This window comes from Crocuta crocuta, unplaced genomic scaffold, assembly GCF_008692635.1.
Source record: "Crocuta crocuta isolate KB4526 unplaced genomic scaffold, BGI_CrCroc_1.0 scaffold548, whole genome shotgun sequence".
Taxonomy (NCBI): domain Eukaryota; kingdom Metazoa; phylum Chordata; class Mammalia; order Carnivora; family Hyaenidae; genus Crocuta; species Crocuta crocuta.
In genome coordinates this window covers 2,399,920-2,419,136 of record NW_027528725.1, presented here as the reverse complement: position 1 = coordinate 2,419,136, position 19,217 = coordinate 2,399,920, and the positions used below count along the sequence as shown (strand labels likewise).

General features: G+C 36.7%; 1 protein-coding gene across 3 annotated transcripts in view; it reads left to right on the top strand.

Moving 5' to 3' along the window:
- Positions 1–19,217, top strand: part of PTPN4 (protein tyrosine phosphatase non-receptor type 4) — a 177,737-nt gene that overhangs the window by 36,016 nt on the left and 122,504 nt on the right. For 2 of the 3 annotated variants that reach the window (XM_077755303.1, XM_077755302.1), the window contains exon 2: positions 9,166–9,273. In XM_077755303.1, coding sequence (XP_077611429.1) covers positions 9,166–9,273 — 108 coding nt within the window. Of the gene's footprint in view, positions 1–9,165; positions 9,274–19,217 lie in introns of those variants that run through there. The other variant, XM_077755304.1, reaches the window with a different exon arrangement.

Here is a 19,217-nt window from a genome sequence, read left to right as displayed (position 1 = left end):
TTTAAAGGAACTGTTTCCAGTAAATTAGTTTCTGTGTCAGTGTACTGTCCCTTGTGCTTTAGAAATTTCATCAAATGTCTTGTTGTTTAGCTGGTCCTCTTATGAAGTAAAAATACCTTTGAAGGACCAGGAATGCCTGCTAAGTGACGTACATCAAAGCCAGATAAACTGTAAATTATTTTCCAAAAGTCATTCTATCATTTACATATTCACTTAGCCAAATATGTTTTTATTGCCTTCTTCGGCAGTCACTGACTGCCTACTGGGGATTTAGGTACATGTCAAGGTTCTCCATCAGCTGTTTCCTTACTCTTTCTCTGACCCTGGGCACTCCCATCAGCTTCATGGCTTCAGTATTTTTTACTTTCTGTGATTGAGAATAGTCTCTGCTTTATGAGTGAGGGGTGGGTGGAGGCCTCCAACTTCTTGGCCACACCATCCTGTGTTTTAAAATCTGTAACACAGTTGAGATGCATGAGAAATCCTGGCAGCCTGCCCCTTCTGCAGAGAGTCTGTATGCCTTGATGAGGATTTTAGGGTAGAGGGATTTTCCTTTTCTCAGCCATACTGGAGTAGGATTAGCCTAGGAGGAAGAGAGAGAAAGTGGATCACTGCTCAAGTGCCACAGTCTCTTACCATTCTTACCAAGATTTAGTATAGTTTTTTGAATAAATGCCGTTTCATTTGTTTTGTGCTCTTACCACATTCCCCGAGACTTTAAATTGTTGGGATTTGTGTTTTTGCTTGTTTACCTTAGCAGTAGTTGTTTTGCTGGGGAGTGGCCAATGGAATTGATTTCATGGCATCATTACCCAGTTGATTTTCAGCATTGGACCACACTTGCATCTCTGGAAAACCCCACTTATTCGTTGTGTGTAATCCTTTTGAAGATTGCTTAATTCCATTTGCTGATATATCTTTGAGGAATTTTACATTTATGTTCATGAGAAATATTTGTAGTTTCCCTTTTTTTGTACTTTGGCTTTGATATGTGGGTATACTGTTTTCATAGAGTGAGTTGATTTTTTGGAGGTAGGTTGAGTAGACTTGTTCTTAATTCTTATTTAAATATTTCTTAGAATTCTCCAGTGAAATCATTAGTTCCAAGAGATTTCAATTTGGGGGAGGTGTTTTTTTGTTTGTTTTTTAAGTACAGTTTCATTGAAAAAATAATTGTAGAGCTATTCAAAGTATTTCATAATAGTTAAATACTAAAGTTTTACTTTTTGAGGAATTCATTTATTTCACCCAAATTGTCAAATGTATGTGTATAGATATGTTTCTTCTGTTTACTTGCCTTGTAAATGTTTTTGGTGTGTGCAGTGACATCCTTAGTTTTAATTCTATGATTGGTAATTTTTGTGGTCTTTCTCTTCTTCTTTACTATTCTTGCTAGAAGTTTCTCAATTTTATTGATCTTTTCAAAGAACTAGATTTCCATCAATTTCTCGTCTTACCTGTATTTTATTCCTTTTCTGTTTATTTTACTTTTTCTAGTTTTTGTTAGGAGTTCAGGCTATTGACTTGAGACCTTTCCTTTTTTTCTAATGTGAACATTTCAGTCATAACTCCTCTTTTCAGCACGGCTTTAGCTATATTCCGCAGTCAAATTTTAATATATTTTCTTCTTTCCAGTTTATTGTATTTCTTTTTTTGTTTTACTAAGTCCTCTGTATCCTGTGGAGTTTTTAAAAATGAGTTATTTTCCAAGTGTTTAGTTTCTAATTTTTTCTTAACTTTTTTTTTTTACTGTTTTCTGCTCTGATATTATTATGATTATAGAGCATTGATTTTAGTTTTCAATTTGGTAAGGTTTATTTAATGGCCTAGGATATGGCCTGTCTTATGAATGTTCCATAGACAATTGAAAAGAATGAGTATTCTGATGCTGAATAGAGTGTCCTATATAGATCTTGTTAGTTGATGTATTGTTGAATTCTATATTATTGCTAATTTTCTATTAATAATTCTAGCAATTGATAAATTTTTTACATCACCAGTTATATTTATGCTTTTTCTGTTTTCTCATTTTCTTCCCATTCTATTTTTGTTTTATTTGTTTTCCAGCTATGTTCTTTTGTGCATAAATATTTTGTAATGTCCTTTTCTTTCCCCTAGGAAAATTCTTTTCTCTCAAGTGTAGTTTTTAAAATGAATGTTTGCATGATATATCTTTTTCTATCCCTTTGTTTTCAATTTACATATATCATTATATTTGAAGTAAGTTTGTTTTAGATGGTAGATCATGGTTTTTTCTCCTACTCTATTTTGACCATGTACTTTCATGTAATTATTTTTATGTTAGAGCTTAGGTTTGTCATTTTATTACTTGGTTTATGTTTATTATGCTTTTCATTTTTTTCCTTGCCTTTCTAATAGGTTATGTAAACTTTTTTTAGAATTTCATTTTTAGTGTTTTTGAGACTATCTTTCTGCATAGCTGTTTTTGATGATTGCTTTTGGTATTACATTTTTTATATACCAATTATGATAATACGGTTGAAATTTGAACAACATGAATTTGAACTGTGGGTCTATTTATATGCAGATTTTTTCTGATAAATATGGTATAGTACCATAAATATTATTTTCTTTTTCTTATGATTTTCTTTTTTTTTAATTTTCTTTATTTTTAGAGAGAGAGAGAGTACAAGCAGGGGAGAGGGGCAGAAGGGGGGTAGAGATCGAGAGAGAGAGAGAAAGAGAATCTTGAGCAGACCCCCCACTCAGTGCAGAGCCTGATGTGGGGATCAATCCCATGACCTGAGCCAAAATCAAGAGTCAGGCACCCACTTTATGATTTTCTCAATAACAGTATTTTCTATCCTGTAGCTTAGTATAAGAATACAGTATATGACACACAAAATAAATGTTAATTGACATTTTTTATTATTACTAAGTAAGGCTTCCAGTCACCAGTAAGCTATTCCTAGTTAAGATTTTGGTTAGTTGAGAGTTATATGCAGATTATTCACCTGTGGGACAGGGGTGGACATTGGCACCCCAGTCCCTGTTGCTCAAGAGTCCACTGTATATTGGCAACAATATTTTACTACCTTGAGTGCAGTATAGAAACTTTGCCTGCCTTTGGGGGCCTTTACTTTTCCCCCTTTATAATTGTGTTAATTTTTTTCTCTGCATACATTGGGCAGCATGTCAGATAAAGTTAAAACGTTTGCTTTTAGCCATCAAATATAATTTAATCCTAAATAGAAGCATAGGCTTTTATATTTTTCCCAGTTTCTTCCACTCTATTGCTCTTTCTTCTTTTCTATTTTTCCATGTTTCTTTATGTTACTGTTTCCTTTCTGGTTGGTATTCCCTTAGTGATGAACTATTGGTGATAAATTCTCTTAAATATTCCTTTTTCTGAGAATGTTATTTATCCTTCATTCCTATACAGTATTTTCTCTTAATAGAGAATTCTATGTTGATAGCTCTTTTCTTCTAGCACCTGGAAAATATTATGTACAACTTCCTTATGGCCTTGTGGTTGCAGATGAGAAATCCATCCTAATTTGAACTGTCACTTTCTATAGGTAAACACTTTTCCTAGTTGCTTTCAAGATTTTTTCCTTTATCTTTTGTTTTTAGTAGTTTGATTATGATGTGTCTCAGGATATATTTGTTTGGAATCATTTTCTTTGCAATTTACTTGGATTCTTGAATTTGTGTTTTTACTTCTTGACAAATTTGTGAAAATTTTAGCTTGCATTTCCTCAAATATTTTATTTTCCTGAAACTGTTTTGTCTTCTCTTTTAGGGACTCTAGGAACAATACTGTTCTATTTTTTTCATAGTCTCATGTGCCTCTGAAGGGTTGGTCATTTTCTTTTTTCAGTTTGTTTTTGTTGTTTAGATTGGGTAGTTTCTATTCATCTGTTTTGAAATTAACTCATTGATTCTTTTCTTTTTCATCTTTATTCTCTTATTGAGCATATCATGTCTTTATCTCTATATTTTTTTTATCTTACAGAATTTCCATTGGTTCTTGTATATCTTCTATTTTTTGCAGAAATACTCCAATTAAAATTTTTTTTTAATTTATTTATTTTTTTTCGGGGGGGGGAGAATCCCAAGCAGGCTCTGTGCTCTCAGTGCAGAGCCAAACAAGGGGCTCAATCTCACGGACTGTGAGATCATGACCTGGGCTGAGACCAAAAGTTGGATGCTTAACTGAACCACCTAGGTGCCCCTTTCTTTTCTTACTCATTTCTTTTCTTTTCTTTTCTTTTCTTTTCTTTTCTTTTCTTTTCTTTTCTTCTCTTCTCTTTTCTTCTCTTTTCTTTTCTTCTTTCTTTTCTCTTCTTTCTTCCTTCCTTTCTTCCTTCCTTTTTTTCCCTTCCTTCCTTCCTTCCTTCCTTCTTTCCTTCCTTCCTTCCTTCCTTCTCTCTCTCTCTCTTTCTCTCGACAGCATTCATGATGGCTTATTGCAATGCTTTTAAGGTGGCTACTTCAAAATCCTTGTCATGTAATTCCAACATATGAGTCATGTTTTTGTTGGCATCTATTGACTGCTTGTTCTCATTCTTGTTGAGATTTCCCTGGTTCTTTGTATGATGAATGATTTTAGGTAGCATTCGAAACATTTTGGGGAATATTTTGTGAGACTTTAGATCATATTCAATCTTCTTTATTGCAAGGAGTCACCTTGGTAGCATACAGGTCCTGGCCTGCTTTTGTGGGTTGTGGTTATAATGATATTAATTTCTAGAACCTTTGTATAATCTTGTTCTACGTTGTGTGTATATCTCTTATCCAGAGATCCAGAGACCTAAGTGAAAGCCATGCATGTATTCCACACTGTAGCTGAGTTTTAAAACCTTTTGCTCTTTTAATTTTGGTCAGTTTTACATGCAGATTATCATGGGTATCTGTTATTTCACAATTTAAGTGTTCTTTTTCCTAGTTACCTCCTGTCCCAAATCCTCCTCCTCCTTTCTGTTTGATAGATGCCACCTTCTATAGCTGGATGGTGGTGTTAGTGGAAATCTAGGCTTCCCTCTCACCTTCTGCTGTCACCACTCCAGTGGGGTAAGCTAAACACTGCCTGTTACCACAAGGCTGAAGTGGAAGTTCAGTAATACACTCAGTTTCTGCTGATACCTCTACTAAGGAGTAACTGTGTTTTGGAACTTGGCTTTTGATTGGCCGAGGTAGAACAGGCTTCCCATTGGCTCTCTGCTAGTACCAGAAGACACATGGAACTCTAGGTTCCCTGCTTGATTTCTATGGCACTCTTGGAGATGGGCTCTGTTTCCTCCCCATTGGGTTTGGCAGGAGTAGAGTTGGCATTGTCAGTAAGGTTTCCATATTGCTAGAAACTCTTCTTTTCCTGGTCATTTGACTAGAGCAAGCACGTTTTCTTGGCCTGTTTTCATCAGTGCCTATTGGCATTTCTGGGTTTTAGGATTCTCCAGAACTAAGTCTATAGTATATGGGAGATAAAAACAAAACTGATGACTGAGAGTAGAAAAGAACCTATACATTTGGAAATAATTCCATACATCTGTAGTCAATAGTTTTTTGACAAAGTTACCAAGATATGTTCAGTGGGGAAAAAATAGTTTCATCAACAAGTGGTGCTTGGACAACTGGATACCCACATGTAAAAGAAATAAGCTTCAACCCTACCTAGGTAGATACCCACCATATGGAGAAATAAGCTCCAAAAGACTGAAAAGACTATGTGTTAAGAGCTAAAACCATACATCTTTTAGAAGAAAATATATAGGTAATTCTTCATGACCTTGGACTTGACAGGTAATTCATAGATATAACATCAAAAATGAATAAATATGGCTTCACAAAAATTTAAAACTTTGTGTATCCAAGTATATGATCAAGAAAGTGAAAAGACACCTACCTACAAATGGGAGAAGATATCTCTATATTATATATCCAGTAAAGCTCTGGCATCCAGAACATAAAAATAACTTCTAGAACTCAACAAAAAGATTATCAACCCAGTTTTTAAAATGGGCAAAGAACTTGATTAGACATTTCTTCAAAGATGTTCAAATGGCCAACAAGCCCATGAAAAAAAAATGCTCAACATCATTAGATATTATGGAAATGCAAATCAAGACCACACTTAAGTCCTACCTTATACCTACTTGGGTAGCTTCAATCAAAAGAATAGAAAATAACAAATGTTGGCAAGGATTTAGAGAAATTGGAACCCTCATGCATTGTTAGTGGGAATGTAAAATGCTATAGCTGCCCTGGAAAAGACTTTGGTAGTACCTCAAAACGGTAAACAGAGCTTCCATATGAACCATCAATTCTACTTCTCCATACACACCCAAAAGAATTAAAAGTAGTGTTCCTAGTAGCATGATTCACAGTACTCAAAAAGTGGAAACAATCTAAATCCCATTAACTGATAAACATAATGAGATATATATAGTGGAATATTACTTAACCATTAGGAAAAGGGAAACGAAGGATGGGTACATGATACAACACGAATAAACCTTGAAAACATTATACTAAGTGAAAGAAACCAGACACAGGTTACAAGTATTTGGTTCCATTTATATGAAATGTCTATAATAGGTCAGTCCATAAAGACAGGAAGCAGTTTTGTGGTTGCCAGGGCCTGGGGAAAGGGAGAGGGTTACTCTTTAATGGGTATGGTTTTTTGTTTGATGAAAACATTTTGGAACTTGATAGAAGTGATGATTGCACAGTATTGTCAGTGTACTTTCCCACTAAATTATACAAAATGGTTAGTTTTATATTATATGAACTTTACCTCAATAAAAAGAAATGGAAAGAAAACACCGGGAGTTCCCCAGCCAGGCTGCCACATTTCTTTTCCCCTTTCAGAACTTTCTTGTTTTTGATGTTTTTTGTTTTTTTTTCCCTTAGCTGCAGGTATAGGGAGAAATGCATCTCTCCATATATGTATTCTCTAGAAGAAGTACATTAGACTCACCTTAATAGCTTTTTAAAAAGACTAATGCTTAGGGCCCCTGGGTGGCTCAGTCGGCTAAGCATCCGACTTGGTTTTTGGTTCAAGCCTCATACCAGGTGCTGACAGTGCAGAACCTGCTTTGAGATTCTCTCTCCCTCTCTCTCTGCCCTCCAATGCTCGCTCTCTTGCTCGCTCTCTCTCTCCCTCCCCCCCCCCGCCCCAAGCAAAACTTCAAAACAAAACCAAACTCCTGCTTGATCTCCATCCTGGACCAATTGAATGAGAATGGGAGAGGGTTGGGGGAGGTGAGTTGTATCACTATAAAAAATATTTATATGTTATTTAAGTGGCATCCACCATTATGAAGCAGTACTTGAAGCACATACTTTCTGCAATTTATGAGTTTTGCAAATAGCCTTTTGACCCAGTCTGGCCAATAAGACATGAAGGAAATCTCTTTGTAAAGTGACCTTACTAAGAAGGTTGTTGTTTTGGACATTGTCATGTATTGGTATGAATTTTGAAATTGCTGTGACCATCTTGGTAACAGCCTACAAAGACAGTTGATACCAGGGATGCAGATAAGAGAGATGGAAAGAGATCTGGTGCTTGTTTACATCGCTCATCTGCTTGAATTAGCTGGCTCTGGAGTCTATTGTACCTTTGTATTTTCTATTATATGAAAACGTATATGTCCTCATTGTTTTGGCTCTGATTTTTTATTGTAATATGTAGCTGGAAGCTTCCAAACTGCTATAGCTAATGAGAGAGAAAAAATAGTGGTAAGGTTTATACTACTATTTACTAACATGTTTTTCTAATATTTGTCTTATATAAATAATACTGTAGTGAACATAGTGATATGTATAGCTATTTCATCATAATACTGGATTTTGTCACTGAGGTTAGAATGCCAAAAGTAGTCAGTATTATTATTGCTCTTATTTAATATTTTCAGATTGCTTTCCTAACCCATTATATCTATCTATAATCATAGCAGCAGTAAGTATTTTTTATCTTACTCATTGGATTTTTTGGATTGTTGTTTGCTCATGGAATGGCATTATAGTTTTCTACTTTGATTTCTTTTATTACCAGATGTGTTGATTATTTCTCCATGTTTTTACTTATTAGTTACATTTTCCCCCCCAAGTTTTTAATTTAAATTCCGGTTAGTTAACAAACAGTGCAATATTCATTTCAAGTGTAGAATTTAGTGATTCATCACTTAAATATAAATTACATTTCTTATTTTAGGAAATTACCTAGTCATGCCCTTTGCTCTACAACTTAGGGAACTTAGGGAAGTTATACTTGCTTTTACTAAAACAGCAGGATAATAAATGATGCCTACAAGAGGGAATTGATGTGAGGTTAAAATGAGGTGTATTTCTAAAGGTGTCTGAATACTTGCATAATTAAAATATTATTTATCAGTATGTTACAAATAATTTTTATCATTACTGGTTTTTTAGTGACTTTATTTTACATGCAGAAATATTAAATTTTATTTTATTACATGTGTCACTTTCTAGTCCTAATTTAAATGGAAGAATAAAAGCAGTAAGACAAGGGGCACCTGGGTGGCTCAGTCTGTTGAGTGTCTGACTTTGGCATGGTCCATGGGTTTGAGCCCCACATCAGGCTCAGTGCTGAAAGCTCAGAGCCTGGAGCCTGCTTCGGATTCTGTGTCTCCCTCTCTCTCTGCCCCTCCCGCACTCATGCTGTGTTTCTCTCTCTCTCTCAAACATAAACAAACGTTTAAAAAAATTAAAAAAAAAAAAAAAGGACAAATGATAAAGTTATATATGTGAGTTACTGTGGCAATAATATAAAATTGTCAAAATCCCATGATACTAGTTTGAAAGCAGAAGCCATTTCAATCAGAGGTTTTCTTTAATGTCATCATATTTATTATATGCTCTTTGAACCTTCTGAACAAAAGTCAGAGAGGTTTTTTCTTAGTTTATTTGCTTTTTAGTAATCTCTACACCCAAAATGGGGCCCAAACTAATGATCAGGAGCTCAAGAGTTACATGCTCTCTCAGCTGAACCTGCCAGGGACCCCAGGTCAGACTGTTTTTTAAGTACCATGTAACATGTGAAGCCTTTATTCCTTTATTCTCGATCCAGTTATTGGTGTGGGAATAGCTGCCAATTTAATAGAAGAGGATAAAAATTCAAGAGCTCAAAAATCTGAAAGTGTATTGCCTGTCAGTGTTAATTTCCTTTTCTTTTTCTTCTAGAAACATGATCAGGGGCAAGTTTTGTTGGATATAGTCTTCAAGCATCTTGATTTGACTGAGCGTGACTATTTTGGTTTACAGTTGGCTGATGATTCTACAGACAACCCAGTAAGTTTAAGCTGCTGTCTTTCATTTAATTTCAGTTTTTCTCAGTTCATAATATAAGGAATTTTTGATTTATAGTGTTTACTAATCTGATTAGAGAGTTAAAGTTTTAAGAATTTAATTAGAATGATTAGAGGTAATTCTTCTGACTTTGTTCGTTTTTTCCTGAAGATTTTCATAATTATAAGTCAGTCTGTGAATCTAGTGCCAGTTTCTTTCTTTTATCTCACACAACTAAGCTGTAAATCTAATTTATGCTACTTGAGTGACAGAAAGAAAATTGGGCATAAAGTTTAAAATATTAATAATGCAGCATTAAAATATTGAAGTAAAATAAAAAATATTTTCGAATGTTAATCTATCTTAGTCTTGTATAAATTAGCCTCCATTAAAGTGAAATTAGTTTTTTGTGGCATTCATGGCAATCTGTTTGTAACTAAAGTTCTTAATTTGTTAAATGTAAATTGTCCAAGTAGAAAGATTCATAGGAGACCCTCCCAAATGAGATAGAGATTAAATTTTAGAGCTCTACAGTTCTTGGGCATTAAGTTACTTAGATTGTTACTAATTCTTTAATAGTTGCAATCATGATTCTTCTGGTTGGAAAAATTACATTATAGAAATAGAAGGTAGCATGTGGTAAATAACAGAAATGTTGAATTCTATGAAAAGCTCTATGCTATACACATAGGGTCTTTTACAAAAGAATAATGATATTCATTTGATTAGTACAGGAGAGTGACAGTTTTGAAAGAGACCTTTTGTATATATGGTTTAGAAAAATTGGGGGGCACCTGGGTGGTTCAGTTGATTGAGTGCCTGACTTCAGCTTGGGTCATGATCTCATGGTTCGTGAGTTTGAGCCCCACATCAGATTCACTCCTGTCCGCCTGTCACTGTAGAGCCTGCTTCAGATCTTCTGTACCCTCTCTCTAACCCCCCCCCCACTTTTTAAAGAACATAAATATATGATTTCAAGATGTGTATAAGCTCACCTTTGAGGCAATCCATGGAAAACTGACACACACACACACACAAGTAAATGAAATGAAAATGAAAAATGAAATGAAACAAAACAAGAGATTTAGAGAGAGAACAAGTGGGATAGCTACCTGTAACTGAATAACAAAGATACTCTGCCCCTTTGGGTAGTGCAGCAGATATGGAATACTTTTTAATCTCTAAGATTATATTCATTTCAGATTTTTTTTTAATACAAGTTACATGAGATTTGTATTATAGACATACCACTCTGGTTACTGTGTGGCCAGTGGCAAATAGATTTGTAAACTAGAGACTTTGGGGGAGATTGGCGCCTCCTGGCATCAGAAAGCAGGGGAGAGACACCTGAGTGGCTCAGTTACTTGAATGTCCAACTCTTCTTGATTTCGGTTCAGGTCATGATCTCATGGTTCGTGAGATTGAGCCCCAGGTCGGGCTCTGTGCTGACAGCCTGGAGTCTATTTGGGATTCTCTCTCCCTCTCTCTCTGCCCCTCCCCTGCATGTGCTGTGTCTGTCTGTCTGTCTGTCTGTCTCTTTCTCCCTCTTTTCCTCCCTCTTTCAAAATAACTAAACATTTTAAAAAATGAGGACAGAGTGTCTTTGCTATTTAGGTACAAGTAGCTATCCTACTTGTTCTCTCTCCAGATCTCTTGTTTCATTTCATTTACTTATATGTGTGTGTGTCAGTTTTCCATGGATTGCCTTAAAGGTGAGCTTATACACATCTTGAAATCATATATTTATGTTCTTTAAAAATATTTAAGCCTCCTGTTTTAAAAAGCACAGTGTTTCTGCATCAAGATGGCAAACTGAGTGCATATTTCTAGCACGTATTAAACACTGAGCACTAAGTATGTGAATCTTATCAAATTTAATCCTAACATCATACCTGGATACTACTGTCCCCACTTGACATATGAAAAAATAGAGGTACAGAGAAGTGAAGTTACTTGCCCAAGATCACAAAGTTCATGAACGTAAGTATTTCAGAGCATGCCCAATTCAGTGCTGAGCAAGGTGTGGTAGGGGAGCGAGTTGGGGAGGCTGTGGAGACTTTGGGGGACTGTTGTGAGAAGGTATGCTGCTGTAGAAGCAGCCAAGTGGGTCAGCTCGTTCCCTACTTACTCATGGGCCGTGAGGGAAGTGATTAGTGCTACTTAACCCTAAGTTTACCATTAAGTGTGAGTACTTGGACTAGAGATGCAAGTCCCAGAGGGCTGGTGACACCTGGTGAAATGAAAAAAGTCCCCCTTGCCTGAAGACTAGGGTGCCTGATACGCTACTGGCAGCACTCTGTCTTTCACCGGTTATTGGAATCAAGCTGTAGATCTCGTCTCTTCTCCACAAGTAGGCAGACACATAAGGGATTCATAAAGAAGCTTACAGGGAATTTTAGCCTAAAAAACAGGCACTCAACAAAATGGATAACCAACATTTGAGGAAAGCCAACACAATGAAAGAGATTCACCAAAGTGAGTGAATTTTACACTTCTGGAAATGGAAAATATGTAAAATAGAAATTGTAAAATATTTTGTAAAAGTTTGTGAAAATGGGGGCGCCTGGGTGGCTTAGTCGGTTAAGCGTCCGACTTTCGCTCAGGTCATGATCTCGCTGTTCATGGGTTTGAGCCCCGCGTCGGGCTCTGTGCTGACTGCCAGCTCAGAGCCTGGAGCCTGTTTCAGAGTCTGTGTCTCCCTCTCTCTCTGACCCTCCCCTGCTCACGCTGTCTCTCTCTCTCTCTCTCTCTCCTAGAAATAAATAAAAAATATTTAAAAAAAAAAAAAAAAGTTTGTGAAAATGGAAATAGTAGTACCAGTCTTGGGGCTAATGTGGAGATGAAGTGAATTTTTACATGTGAAACACTTAGAACATTGCTTAAACTTAGTAAATGCTTGATAAATATTCGTTTATCAACAAACAAATGAAAAGGACTCTAATTTACGTTGGCATGATTAGAAAACATATTATATCCATGCAAAGGGAATAATGACAGATGTTGGAAATTAAAAATATAATTGTCACAGCAAAAACCTCACAGGTTAGGATAAATAAAGTAGATGCTGTAGAAAACTTAATACTTCAACATTAATAGATGTAACAAATAGTAATACAAAGAAATTTTTCATAACACAACTAACAGGTTTAATCACGCAATCATGTAAACTTGTTTTTTTAAAATACTACATTTTGAAAGATACAGATTAACTTGCAAATATGAGACATTTTGAAGATTTAACAATATACTCTGAAGGGAAAAGACTGAGCAATTAATTTTGTGAAGACTATAAAGAACTCTAGGCCTAAATTGAAACTCCTTCAGGAATTGATGGAGTTGAGGATGAACTCATTTCAATGAGTTGGAAATACTCATTTCCAATAGCTATTTCTTCTCCTTTTATTGAGATATAATTGACATGTAACATTACTATATTAGTTTCAGGTGTACAGTATAATGATTTGATATTTGTGTGTATTATGAAATGATCACCACAGTAAGTGTAGTTAACATCATCACCATACAGTTACAAATATTTTTTCCTTATGATGAACTTCTAAGATCTTTTCTTAGGTAGATACAATATATTAACTATCATTATTATAAAATATTAACTACAGTCACCATGCCATACATTCCATCCCCAGGACTTAATTATTGTATAACTGGAAGTTTTTACTGTTTGACCCCCTTTACCGTTTCACTCATGCCCTCAGCCCCATCTTGGGCAGCCACTTATCTGTTCTCTGTATCTAAGAGTTCAGCCTTTTGGTAAGGTTTGGCTTTTTGTGTGTTTTTTTTGTGTTAGGTTCCACTTATAAGTGAGATCATAATGTTATTTGTTTTAACTTGTCTGATTTATTTTGCTTATTATACAAGTTGTCACAACTTTTGAAGTAAAGCCTATACTTTAAAAGTCTATACAGGTTGTCACAAGTGGCAACTTATTATACGACTTACTATTATCACAACTTATACAAATTGTCACAAGTGGCAAGATCCCCTTCTTTTTTTATGGTTCAGTAATATTCCTGTGTGTGTGTGTGTCTGTGTGTGTGTGCGTGCACTCCCTATCATTTTTATCCATTCATCTATCAGTAGATGCTTAGCTCAGCTGTTGTAAATAATGCTTCAGTGAACACAAGGATACAGGTATCTTTTCCAGTTAGTGTTTTTGTTTCCTTTGGATTAATACCAAAGTGCAATTGCTGGATTATATAGAAATTCTATTTTTAATTTTTTGAGAAACCTCGATACTGTTTTCCATAGTGACTGCAGCACTTTATATTCCAACTACCAATGCTCAAAGATTCCCTTTTGTCCACATGCTCACCAACACTTACTGTGTCTTGTTTAAGGCCAGTGTTTTTTGTTTGTTTGTTTCTTTTTAATTTTTTTTAGTGTTTTATTTCTTTCTGAGAGAGAGAGAGACAGACAGACACAGCGTCAGCAGGAGAGGGCCAGAGAGAGAGGGAGGCACAGAATCTGAAACAGGCTCCAGGCTCTGAGCTGGCTGTCAGCACAGAGCCTGACGTGGAGCTCAAACCCACAAACCGTGAGATCATGACCTGAGCCAAGGTTGGACACTTAACCGACTGAGCCACCTAGGCGCCCCAAGGTTTTTTATTGGTTTTCTGTCTGGATGATCTGCCCATTGATGAATGTGGAATATTAGAGTTCTCTTCTATCATTGCTGTCTATTTCTTCCTTTAAGTCTGTTAATACTTGCATTATATTCTGTTAATACTTGCATTATATGTTTATATGCTCTTATGTTAGATGCATATATATTTACAAATTTTATATCTTTTGGTTGGATTGACCCATTTGTTATTACATAGTAACTTTGTCTCTTATTGTAGTCTTTGTATTAAGTTCTATTTTGTCTTTTTTAAATTTCTTTTTTTTTACTTCGTTTATTTGGGGAGAGAGAGAAACAAGCGAGCACATGAGCATGTGAGCAGGAGAGGGACAGAGAGAGAAGGAGAGAGAGAATCCCAGGCAAGCTCTGCACTATCTGTACGGAGTCTGACATAAGGTTAGATCCCCCAACTGTGAGACCATGACCTGAGCTGAAATGAAGAGTCAGACATTTAACCAAATGAGCCATCCAGGTGCCCCTATTTTGTCTTACATAAGAAGCTACCCAGCTTTACGTTTCCATTTGCATGGAGGATCTTTTTCCGTCCCTTCACTTTCAGTCTGTATGTATCCTTACATATGAAGCAAGTCTTTTGTAGGTAGTAGATAGATGGTTCTTATTTGCTTTGTTGACAGTTTGAAAATTTTTTTATGGTGGTATACCTAGATCCTTTTCTCATTATCTTTTGTGTATACAGTGTAGGTTTTTGCTTTGTAGTTACTGTGAAGCTTACATCAAGCAACTTATAACAACCTAAAACAACTTAAGTTGATCACAACTTAAGTTTGAACACATCTTAAACCTCTACATTTTTACCCCCGCCTCCATTTTATGTTTTTGATACCGTAATTTACATCTTTTTACCTTGTGTATCCATTAACAAATTATTGTGGTTATAGTTAATCAGTTTTATATTTTAATCTTCATACTAGCTTAACATGTGATTAATCCACCACCTTTACAACATTTAGATTATTTTGAATTTTACTATATATTTACTGTTACCGGTGAGATTTATACTTTCATGTTTTTCTGTTACTAATTAGCGCCCTTTCATTTCAGTTTGAAGAAGTACCTTTAACATTTATTTTAAGGCTGGTCCAGTGGTGATGAACTCCTTTAGCTTTGGCTTGTCTGGAAAACTCTTGATTGCTCCTTCAGTTGTAAAGGTCAGTTCTGCCAGATAGAGTATTCTTGGTTGGCATGTGTCTGTTTCTTTCAGCACTTTGAATGTATCATGCCATGCTCTTCTGGCCTGCAGAATTTCTACTGAAAAATCTTATGACAACCTTATGGGACTTCCCTTCTATATAAGAAGTTGTTTTCTTCTTGCTGCCTTTAAGATGATCTCCTTGCCTTCAACTTTTTATACTTTAATTATAATGTGTCTTACTGTGGGTCTCTTTGGGATCCTCTTATTCGGAACTCTGAGATTCTTAGATCTGGATGTCACTTCCTTCCCCATGTTAGGAGAGAATTCAACCTTTATTTCTTCAAATAAGTTTTCTGCTCCTTTCTGTCTCTCTGACTTCTGGGAGCCCTGTGCTGTAAACATTGATCTGCTTGATCTTGTCTCATGAGTCCCTTAAACTGTCTTTACTTATTTTCATTGTTTTTTCTTTTGTTGCTTGGGTGAGTTTTATTATCTTCGAGTTTACTCAGCTTTCCTCTGCTTCATCTAGTCTTCTGTTAACCCCCTCTAATGTGTGTTTCAGTTGAGCTATTGTGTTCTTCATCCTGGGACTTCTTTTTAGTACTTTCTTTATATTTTCTGTCTCTTTGTTGAAATTCTTCCAGTGTCCATCAGTTCTTCTGAGCTCAATGAGCATCTTTATGACTAATATTTTGAATTCTTTATCAGGTAAAATCACTTATATTCATTATATTAAGGTCTTTTTCTGAAATTTTCTCTTTTTCTTTTATTTGGAACATACTCCTCTTTTTCTCATTTTGCTTCACTTACTGTGTAGGTTTCTATGCATTAGATAAAACAGCCACCTCTCCCAGTCTTGAAGGAATGGCCTTGTATTGAGCCTTATCATTCACCCTTGCCCTGCCTAGCTCTTGGTTATCCCTGGAGCCTTTTGAGATTTCCAAAGCAGCTAATTTAATTTTAGTGGCTTCCAGTACTAAATGATGTACCAAGACCTGCCAGTGTCTCAAAGGGGAGGATCTCAGTCAGCCCTAGATTCAGGCTGATTGGAAGCCAGACCCTCAGACAGCAGTTTTTAAAGTATACAAATATACATCTTTTAGGGGAATACTGGGAGATGGGCATTTCTGTCTGCCCCTTCCATGCTGAACCCTAGGGTGGTAATTAGTTTAAGAACTGTGAATTCTTTGTTTGCTGCTGTCCCTTTGAACCTTTGAACATAAGCCCTGCTTGCCATTAGCATCAAGCCATCAAAGGGTGTGTCCTCTGCATAGCAGACACAAAAGCCAGGGCACCAGACACAACCTCCTTTCTAAGAGACACCAACAACCTGGGCGGACAAGGAGAGGGCAAAGATGGCACCCACCAGCTTCCTTACCAGAGAGTATGTGTGCCAGACTGGAAGCCTGCCCCTCAGGCTAGATCTTTGACACAAGCAAATAGGCCTCTTTCACCTAAAGACTAAGAATGTATTTCATTCTCCTGTCTCTGCATTCTGCCCTGGGGAATGGCGGCCAGCCAAGAATGGTTTCTTCATTTGCTATTAGCCCCTTTGGACACATGACACAGCCATGCTGGGCAGTAGAACCAGATGATCAAGAGGTATTCCCTAAGCAGCAGATATAAAAACTAGAGCACTAGGCACATGAACGAGCTCTCCCCTGGGAGGCACTGGTGACTCGGAGCATAGCAGAGGGAGGGCTTGGAGATAGGACCTGCCCTGAGGTCTCTTGAGAGGATTACAGTCGGGTCTTAGATGAGCATTTAATTGGAAGCCTGTTACTCTGGCCACAGCTGTAAGAGAAGCTAATAGGCCTCCTTTACAGAAAGACTGGGTGCCTTGTCATGCCCTATGGGTAGTAGCTGGTTTAGAAGTCTTTCTCTATTTGTTAGAGTCCTGTGGGGCCTGCAGACTTGAGTCCCATTGGTCACCAGAGCTATGTGTCTCTTGGGCAGCAGTTGAAAAAATCAGGGTGCCAGACAAGGAGTATATAAGCTTCTTTCCAAGAGATACCGGTGACCTCGAGTGAGGCAGAGGGTGAGTACAAAGATGGTACCTGCTGGCCTCCGTCTTTGGAGATTATTTCACTAGGGCCCCTAGAAGTGTATTAAATTAGTTGTCTTCCCCTTAAGCCCATGCCTTAAGATAAGCAAGTAATTCTGTCTCTCACAGAAAGTCTGGGCACTTTTCAGTTAGCGCTGCTCTGCCCTGGGTTGGGGGAGTTTGCACTAACCCTTTAAGAACGGTTTCTCAGTTTAGTCTTGGGCATCTTGTGGTCACAGGTTCTAGTTGACTTTCAGAGCTAGAGATTTTGGGGTCTCATCTGTCAGGCTCAGGTCTTAAAAAGTTGGAGCGCCAGATGTGCGGTTCAAACTCTGCTCTTCAAGGAGAAGCTCGGAGTTGTGAATTCCCTCCTGATTGTGGGTTACCATGCTGGGGTTGGGGTTTTATGGTGAGATGATATCTTGTCTTGTCCTTCCCATTTTGTGGGGTTTTTCTCCTTCACCGATGGGAGGAAGTCACTCTTCTAGTTTTAGGTTTTTCTTCCACAGGAAATAGGTCTGTATGTAGCTTTTAGATTCAGTATGTCCCTGGGAGTAGGTGAGTTTAGGACTCTCCTACATTGCCATCTTGAACCAGAACTTCCTGATTAGCTATTAATACTTGGTAGGTATTAATCATTTCTAGCAAGATACCAGATTTTAAATTCATATANGACGTGGGGCTCGAACCCATGAACTGCGAGATCATGACCTAAGTGAAAGTCGGACGCTCAACCGACTAAGCCACCCAGGCGCCCCTCATATATATTGCATTTTAAACAATGAAGACTCTTATCTTAAATAGAGCATAGTAATTCAATTTGTTAGAATGACTCTGGGAATAGCAGATTATGGTGTATGACTAAAAATAGTGATATAATCTCAATGCCCATTTATATAGGAACAAAATTAGAGACCTTGCAATACTTGTTTTTAGGACATAATACAAAAAAATACTGTAAGCATTTCTACTCCCAGTATTTACCCAAACATGAAAACATGTTACACATAAAAGTTACTGCTCAGATGCTCATAGCAGCATTATTCCTAATAGATAGGGGAAACACTCATGTCCACCCCCTGATGAACTAATAAACCAAGTCATATATCCATAGAGTAGAATATAATTTATCAATTAAAAGAAATGATATACCACTTTACACCTAGTTAAAAAGACAGTTAATAGCAAAGAAATTGGAATCCTTTTAGATAGATGGTAGATGTAATATGGAAATAAATTTGGCAATTCCTTAAAAGGTTAATACAGAGTTATATGACCAGACATTACCAGTCTTAGACACACACTTGAGAGAACTGAGTCACATGTTCACACAAAACTTGTACACGGATGTTCATAGTAGTGTTATTCATGAGAGCCAAAAGATAAGAACAACCTAAATGTCAGCTATAAAATGGAATGAGGCACTGTTAAATGCCACAACATGGATGAGCCTTGAAAACATTATACTAGATGAAAGAAGCTAGGCACAGTATGAATGCATTCATATGAAATGTCCAAAATAGTAAAATCTGTAAGTTCATAAGTAGAATAGAATAACAGTTGCTGGGGGCTGTGGGTAGGGGGGTACTGAGACTTGTTAATAGGTGTGGGATTTCTTTTTGGGGTAATGCAAGTTTTTTGACATTATTTAGTATTGATAGTTACACAACATAGTGAATGTACTCAAGTACATTGAAGTATACATTTTTAAATAGTGAATTTTGGGGCACCTGGGTGGCTCAGTCGGTTGGGCAGCTGACTTCGGCTCAGGTTGTGATCTCACGGTTCGTGGGTTCAAGCCCTACGTTGGGCTCTGTGCTGATGGTTAGCTCAGATCCTGGAGCCTGTTTCAGATTCTGTGTCTCCCTCTCTCTCTGACCCTCCCCTTCTCACGCTGTTTCTCTCTCTCTCTCAGAAATAAATTTTTTTAAAATGGTGAATTTTATATTGTGTAAAATATATTTCAGTAAATACTACTATATAAAATAATGCTGGGTCTATGGTCATTTACATTTTATGTTTTTATAAATATTGCCAAGTTGTCCTACACTGAGATGGCATAATTTTGATTCTCACAAGCTATGTATATGTGCCTCTTTTCCACATTC